Consider the following 8,714-nt stretch of genomic DNA (forward strand, 5'->3'; position numbering starts at 1 on the left):
AAAAATATATATATATATATATATATATATATATATATATATATATACATATATAACTATTAAAAACAATTAAAACCAAAGAAAAAATTGCCATTAAATAAAATAGGTCGGGTCTTCATTGATTAAAATGTGACGAATTAACGATAATTGAAAACAATTCTAATTTTAATTCAATCATTTACGCGAGCACGGAATTTACGCGAGTACGCACGCGCGAAAATATTCGATTATATATGAATTCTTATACGCTGTCCATACTAAGTGACGTTAATTATAAAATATAGTTGTAAACCCAATTAAGTGTGTGAAATTAATATGCAATGTACGTAACACATATACTTTGCATGTGTTCACCGGGAAAATTATGAAACAAAATGGACGGTGTGTACCACGTGACTTTCGTAAACCAAGGAGCGGAATGTCGCAACTCTTTATATATATGCAGAGCCGTAGATTGTACGGCTCTGTATAATTTTGGCTCTGGACGGATACAGATACTGTACACCCCCCTCACTTGGTGCTTCTCGCGAGCGAAGTGAAAATGCCTCCTAGCTACAGAACGCGATCAAAGATCCTAGGCCTGTCGTCGAGGTAAATACTAAAGAATGGTTTTCATTGATGAATGCCCAGAAAGAATGAATAATATCGTTGAAAATGTAAGTATTTCAAATCCTGTAGCCTAGTCATGAGTTCTCATGAAAAGAAATAATTATTTTCTCTGGGAACTAAAAAAAAATTCCTTTTATTAATAAATATTAATATTCTTCTTATCTTAGGCATAGGCCTATATAGGCTTGTGGGGCCTACCTAGGCCTAGCCTTAGGCCTAGGTAGTTGGATTTTCTTAGACTAGCTAGGCCCTCTGTGAATCCATAGATTTAGACTCTTACAAAAATGTAGATCATTAATTACGGAAGAAGAAAAGAATAATACAGATAATTTCGGTCGCGCCTTCATTTCGGTTACGTCGTATTGTTATGCATTTCGGTCGCGATAAACAACCTCAGTTTGGAACGCCAATGTATGCACTAGTGCTTTATGTTTGGAAATTAACTTTTAAAGGGTTGGTCAGGGGTTTATTTAAGAATTTGAGTAGCAGGAGAAATTTGAAAGTAACAGGAGAGTAAATTGAAATAGGCCGGGGGTATAGGGGGGCCGCCTAGACCCCCATCGCGGTCCAGGGGCAGAGCCAAATTAGGCCCATATCGGCCGCTACTGATAGCGGCCGCCCTCTACAACGGCCGCCAATGTGTGTATGTATGGAGCGCCGATGACGCATTCACAATGCAGTACAGTGTAGTTGTTAAATGGTTTGGCATATGCTTAGGTCAAGTAGGTTTGGCATAGGCCTAAGCCAAGTCGGTTTAAAATTCGGCCTACAGTAACAATTAGTAATAGAGGCAAGCCTAAGTTATTTTGAGTTGAATTTATTCTTGCACAAGATATTGTCGTGGTTTAATCATTACTAGGCCTATGCTAGCTTTCATCTTGATGTGGAATGTATATATAATATATAAACTAAACTACACAATCTACATCATATATATATATATATATATATATATTTATTGTTTAATATATATATATACATATATATATATATATATATATTAAACAATAAAATATATATTAAACAATAAAACAATAATATCAATTATCATCTAACAATTGTATGTCTTTTAATTTCACTATCATACTTTTATGTAAAGGTCAGTGTGTGGAATGTTGTGTCTACAACAGGAATGCAGAAATATAAATCACTACAAATCAAGTATATATATGTTTTTCAATAATTTTAATGTCACAAATCAATTCTTAATTCATTATTCTTTAATCTTTAAAACCTTTAATTGCAAGCCTATGTAACTAAACTACACAATCTACATCAAATAAAAATGAACACTAATAGTTACAAAATTACGTTAAAATTATATTAAAAATATAGTATTCATACATTTCTATAAATTAAATTACAAAAATATTGTCTTTGTACTTTACAACTTATGTCAACTTATATACATTAATAACAACAATTTTAACAACAGATACCAAATTGCTATATTTAGAGTAGACGTCATTAATTGAACATTATAGGCCTATATGTTTACATTCAGTACATCTGCCCTTGTGCCATATAGTATCATAAGAGGATTATGTAGCCCTAGCATCAACAGCTTCGCGAGCATTGGGGCTTATGAGATGACTGGCTGCAATTAACAAAGTCCTTGCAGTTCTAGTCCCAGCGGCATACTCGTCCCAGAGCTTGTGAAGCCGTTGGTTGGTCCTAAGAGCTGCTGGCGCCTGTGTCCTCAGTTCATCTTCTCTGTAGATCAATTCGGCGTTGATTGACACAGTCTGGCTCTCTTCATACAGTAACTGGCAGAGCATGTAGAACTGGATATTCGCTACGAAAAAGGTAAGATAATTGGTTTAAAATTAATTTATAGACAAAAAAGTAGTCAATTACTGAACTCAAGACATCACAGCACATTTTAATAAAACCATCCATACAATTCATGTGTAAGTAAAAATGTTATCATTAATTCATGCTCTGTGTATACCTTGACACAATTTGGTGCATAACAAATGTCTGTTTATAAAAAGAAAATACTTACCACGCTTGGCTCTGTGATTAAGGCGATGATGCCACCCCTCCAAGTCATTGTTGGTACGTACATTCTGCCTGTAAACAACCCAATCCTGTGGTGTGAAAACGTTACCCTGAAGCCAATAAGATCGAATGTACTCCATCATCTGCAAGATAGCCTGGTTGTTGCCAGCTGAAAGCTCGATCCGTTGGAACACTTCGTTGACATGCTCAACTGGAAGATTTGGTAGTGACAAGAGTTGCCTTATTGTCTAAAAATGTGAAACAAGAAAATGATTAATTATTTTATGTATATACATACATATATGTATTATATACACAATCATACATATATATTTATACTATATATATATAGGTATATATGCTGTGACGTCCCTGTCTCTTATACACATCTAGATGTGTATAAGAGACAGACCATGTGTGTTCCAGCATCGATCCTGTAGGCACCTCCTAGTCCGAAGTCTTGTGCTCTTCGGTACACAGTCTGCAAAAACGATTAACAGTAATTTATTGCCAGTAATATAAATGAAAACATAAATTTTATAGTTTGTAACATTTGCAAGAGTGATTAACAAATTAGCTTTCACAAATTCACATTGTTATGTTAATCCAAAAAACACTTTTTTTTATATATTCGCATCTTGTAGAAAGTGTAAACATACCTGCGTGTAGTGAAAGAGACAGCCCGTCACTTGCACATCCGGCAACACATCTCGCAGAGCCTGCCAAATTGATGATTCAAAGTCTGTCACCACCTTCTGTACATTAGTCACAGGCAAAATGCGAAGAATCGACCTTAACACTGCAGCGTAGTCTACAATCCTCTTCCCTGACATTATAGCAAACGCCAAGGGCACCTGCTTCTCCGTTGTTCCTGATCTAATAAAGCTGTAGACTGAGAATAGTTGGTAGAATGGTTCTCTCACACATTTAAAAGTCCCATCAAGAAACCTGAAAGAAATAACATTATGATATTAATGATGATATTCATCATTTATGTTCAATCACATAAATCACTAAACTTTATTTATTTCATATATATTATGAAGCATAAAGAATTTATATTTCAATGAACATCAACAAGGATAAAAAATGCTCTGCATCAATTGTTATCTTACCACACTCTGGATCTCCCCAGCATGTCAAGCATATGTGCAGTAGCAAATAATATGTGGCGTCCACCATCAACAGCAATGTCGTCTTGGAGAAAACTTGGGGCGATGTGTTCTTCGTCCAGATTGAAACGCAAATCCGATGGATGGTTAGGTCGGGACAGCTTTCTCGTGATTGGCTTGTCTGGCCAGGCTCCTTGGTTTTGGTAGAGTTGGATGCAGCGCAATCTGACCAATGCCAATGTCGTCTCGCAGAACCTTTTAAAAAAAATTAATAAGAATTACTTAAAGAATAATTATTAATTAATAATAATAATAATAATAATAATAAATTTTTATAGGCCTATTGTCAAAACAAACTTTCGTTATATTTGAGATTTTCTGTGCGTTGTATACGCAAAGGGACTTAAATATATACATACATACATTTTCTGATTGCTACTGAAGGCGATTGTGCCGTTGCCGTTTTAATTGTGTTTTTTTTTTTTGTTTTTACTATTATTAAACTATGATACATTTTGTTTGTATTAAATACATAGCTGAAAAATATACGGATACACGAGTGTCATCAGTGGTTGAATTGTATTTTATTAAACGTCACATTCGATCCTTAGAGAGTATACAATAATATACTTTTCCTTTAGTAAAACAAATAAGTTATCAATAATAACATAATGATAATATAAGTTTATATTTTACGGTTCTATTCGAAAATATACAATATATATTTTATAGTGCCTATTGTCAAAACAAACTTTCGTTATATTTTAGATTTGCTGTGCGCTGTATACTCAGGCAAATGGACTTAAAATATACATAAATTTGTTGCATATACATAAATTGAATTAATAAAATATAATAACATGCATCAAGTACAATAAATGCAGTATGGTGAAAGAAATCAAGTGCACTAAACATAAATGGCATTTTTTAGTCTTTATTAATTATACTGTACTCCATTTATAATCAACAGACCGTAAGTATTCTATTTATCCATGCTTTTGTGCGTGTGTATATTTTATTGTAGAACTAATTCTTACAGTATGACTGATACACTTTACATATATTTTTACACTATAATAGAGAGTTTTCGCCATACTAATAAGTTCTTGTTTTGTAAACTGGCATATTCTATTAAGTAAATTTTCTCATACACGATATTATTTCTAACAAAATGTTTTCGTTACACAACTACTTGAGTAGGGAGTTGTTGATTATCAACTCACTCTGGCTAGACAATGAACATGCTTGCTTCATCAGATAAGACAAAAGATATCAATTAACGTCTCTGTTGTAACGTTAAATTTTTAACCCTACAACTATGGACGGACAGGCTTAGTATTGTTGCTTTTTATTGAGTAACAAACGATTGAATCGATGGTATGAATCGTGTACATATTTGTTATACACATCTAGATGTGTATAAGAGACAGATATACACAATCATACATATATATTTATACGTCTTATCTGATAAGCAAGCATGTTCATTGTCTAGCCAGAGTCTGTCTCTTATACACATCTAGATGTGTATAAGAGACAGGTGTACATATTTGAGTATACAGAATTAAGAAACGAATATCATATGTATGAACTTTAGAAATTCTTCAGTGGAGGAAACCAATTTTCAATCTGTTCTTAAATAAATTATATATATGTATACATATTTAAATATATATAGCATATATATAAATTATGATATAATAGATAAAATCCAACTAGCTTTATATATAATAGTAATAAGAAAAGAATACCATAATTTATTGGAAAAGAACTTTGAACTATCGAAATTTTTGATGTTATATTAGAGCAATGGTTTAATTATATTTTTATGATATTTACAATTCTTAACGTGACTTCAATTTATTTATTTCTTTCAATGGTTATTTTTTAAGTTTTTAAGTAATTTTATACCGTATGTAGGCCTATATATAAAATGAAAAAAAGGGCCGAGTTGACCTGCCGGGCCGAGTTGACTGGGGCCTGGTTGACTCGAAAGCTTTGTATTTAGCGGGCGGGTAGGTATTGTATTATTAATTGCGAGCGGTATTGTATTACTAATTGTGAATGCGTCATCGGCGCTCCATACATATACACACATTGGCGGCCGGCGATTTTTTTTTCCGTACGAAACATTTGCATGAAACTCCACTCGGGCCGTCTTGGATTGATTCGACTCGAGTTTGATATACGAACAAGAGCAGGCACTTCGCAATGTCGTGACGCTCGAGTACAGTATCCTATTACCTTTACTGTACTGTTCTTTATTTACATACGGCAGGCCTATAAAATCTTACCGATTTATGGGATGTACAGTAGGCTAGGTCTGTAACTAACTGTGAGCTTCTTGTATGTTTGTTATCAAATTTACTACAATAACAGCTAGTACCCCCTTCTATAGTAGTACCAGTGGTAAATAGGTACATCTATCAAAGGCTAGAGCAAAAGAGGCTATAGATAATGGACCTAGTGGAACGGCCTAGTTCCAAGCTGAGTTAGGTCATGGTTAGGTCATACCTACCAGCCCCCCCCCACCTTCCACCAGACTAGGTCCCAAGGTTCCTAGGCCTGACACAACAGTCACGCTTCGCATGCCATTGACTGAAATTTTGAACAAAATTTAAAACATGAAAATAAAATGGGACAACGAGTAAAAAATATTAAATATTATAAATTAAATATATCATTCAGGCACTAACAGGCCCGTAGCCAGGTCATTTCAAGGGGGGGTTCTCTGGGCGTGGGGTCCACAGGTGGCACCAGGATTTTCCCCGGGGGGGGGGGCGGTGCCCCGACGAGGGGCCAGATTTCCCCCACGAAAGCAAAGTGGGCGTGGTCGAGCTTCAATTAATAGGTTCCAAAAGTGGTCCTGGGGGTGAAGTCCCCGAAAATTTTGACAATTCAGGGGTTTCAAAGGCTTATTAAATCGATATTAGAGTCCCCCCCCCCACCCCCCGCTGTCGCCACCCCTGGTGGAATTCAGGTGCCTGGGGCAACGGTGGGGTCGGGGGCGAACCCGAAGCCAGAGCAGTTTTTGTGTTTAATGGGTCTATAATAATGTTATAAAAGCACTTTGGCCTATGTTTTGAAAAAGATCTATGTAATGAAAAGGTGGTAATATAATAAAATCCCAGGACTTCCGACGGTAATAAAGCTGGCCTGCCTGCCTAGGTCCGTCCCAGGCCAACCAATAATAATTAACAAAATGTATTTTTTTAAATATAGGCCTATGGCGCATCCTGTACATGCACTTCAACTTTTACAACAAAAGCCTAGGCCTAGTAGGCCTACCTGTAGTACGTTCTACTGTACTTAGGCCTAGGCCTACACTTTGAATTGTCGTCGGGGTATAATTCTGTATCTAAATGAACAAGGAGCGAACCTAGCTAGTAAACATCTAGGCTAGGCTAATTGATTTTTAAAATCAATAACCCACCAAGACTATCTGTCGTTTTCTTCTTTGCAACAGCGGACGAAAAAAAGTCAGTTATTCTACAACGTTTCATGATTCTATATCACTAAACATTAACAAACACTCGTTTTGACGAGTGCATGTAAATGAAACGAAATAACAAAGGCAACGATTTAAAAACACTCTAATTTTGGCTATGCATTCAAATCTCTTGGTAAATATTCAAAAAATACCGTACACAGTAAATTGGGGCCGAGTTGACTCCAATTCGTCATGACAGGTAGGTTAACCCAAAACCGCGGCCAACTAAAAAATTAAAATGTGCACAAGTATGTAACTCAAATAGGGCCTAACACTTTTTATTATTCGTGCAGCGAAATCAAATAATACATATTTTGTTTTAAACGACCCATTATATTTTAAAAAATTCTGTGACAGTATTTCTAAACTTGCCATAATCTCTTCCTTTAGTATATATTATGCGAAAAACGAAACATCCTGGATTAATCCTCCATATCTTATAACTGACTAAAATAGGATTGTTATAATTTCTTATAGGTATATTTTAAATTACTGATTTTTGTCCTTTTTCTCATTGTTGTTTCGTTTCTCCTTGTGTGTGCCTCACCTGGGCCATGATCTAGGATTGTATTTTACGTTTCCTTATTGTTGTTTGCAATAAAGTGATATTAAATAATGAATTGCAATGTGTTTTTTTTTTTCAAAATCAGACCGCAAGCAGCAATATCCTGTATCCCATAAGTTTTGTAGACGTTTATCTTTGGTTGATGATCTTTTGACCTCCAGAATTGCGATTTTCGAATCGAGTCAGTCGAGACAACCCGAGTGGAGTTTCATGCAAATGTTTTGTACGGAAAAAAAAATCGCTGGCGGCCGTTGTAGAGGGCGGCCGCTATCAGTAGCGGCCGATATTGGCCTAGGCCGCCTACAGCTTACAGCTGATGTATTTCAATCTAGGCTCAGAGAGTAGTAAATCTCTATTTTATAGGGCCTCCGAATCGAGCGATGAATATTTAGTTGACAGAATTTAGGAACAGAGAATAACTCGTCATGTATTAAAATCAAATGCTAAATTGATTTTATAACTAATATTCTGTACCTTCGTTGCATACGATCTACAGACGATTACTCACTCTCACTGCCTGTGTACAACGTCACGAACGAATGAGAAGCCCATGTGCTTGAGTCGAGGGCGATTTAGAACCGTCCATTTTGCGGCAGGGTATTCATTTTGTATTATAACTATAAATACACATGCCTAAACATTACCACATTTAACATGTGTATTAACCTTATAATAAACATGTTTAAATATATATTAATATTCAAACACGTGCACTAACCGTTATAATACACATGTTTAAATACTATTATAATAAGCTTCACCGGGCATACAATGGTTCGGTCTTGGGATGCCAGGGGTAGGCGCTTCAGTTCAATCTTATTATTTTTGTTTGTTATGCATCGTAATTTTCCCGATTTTTAGGTGTGAACACAATTTGTATTTTCTTTTTAATTATACTGTGGTATAGACAAGAAGAACAATTCCCAGTAAAAAAATA

General features: G+C 35.3%; 1 protein-coding gene across 1 annotated transcript; it reads right to left on the reverse strand.

The window, feature by feature from the left end:
* Positions 1 to 1,763: 1,763 nt before the first annotated feature.
* On the reverse strand, positions 1,764 to 4,679 carry LOC117106742. Its single transcript, XM_033248164.1, has 5 exons — positions 4,675 to 4,679; positions 3,726 to 3,977; positions 3,270 to 3,558; positions 2,615 to 2,858; positions 1,764 to 2,404 (listed from the first exon to the last, which is right to left on the reverse strand). Exons 1-5 carry the CDS (start codon positions 4,677 to 4,679, stop codon positions 2,151 to 2,153), a joined length of 1,044 nt encoding a protein of 347 aa, XP_033104055.1. The 3' UTR covers positions 1,764 to 2,150.
* Between the last annotated feature and the right edge of the window lie 4,035 nt (positions 4,680 to 8,714).

The sequence above is a fragment of the Anneissia japonica genome, unplaced genomic scaffold (genome assembly GCF_011630105.1).
Source record: "Anneissia japonica isolate Jap-2015-1 unplaced genomic scaffold, ASM1163010v1 scaffold287849_len203907_cov147, whole genome shotgun sequence".
Classification (NCBI taxonomy): domain Eukaryota; kingdom Metazoa; phylum Echinodermata; class Crinoidea; order Comatulida; family Comatulidae; genus Anneissia; species Anneissia japonica.

Bases quoted from the DNA above. Each gene is read 5' to 3' on its own strand.
- LOC117106742 (XM_033248164.1), bottom strand. The intron at 2,859-3,269 runs GTATGTTTACAC...TCACATTTTTAG, and splicing joins GTCTCTTTCACTACACGCAG to ACAATAAGGCAACTCTTGTC. The intron at 2,405-2,614 runs GTAAGTATTTTC...CCTTTTTCGTAG, and splicing joins TAATCACAGAGCCAAGCGTG to CGAATATCCAGTTCTACATG.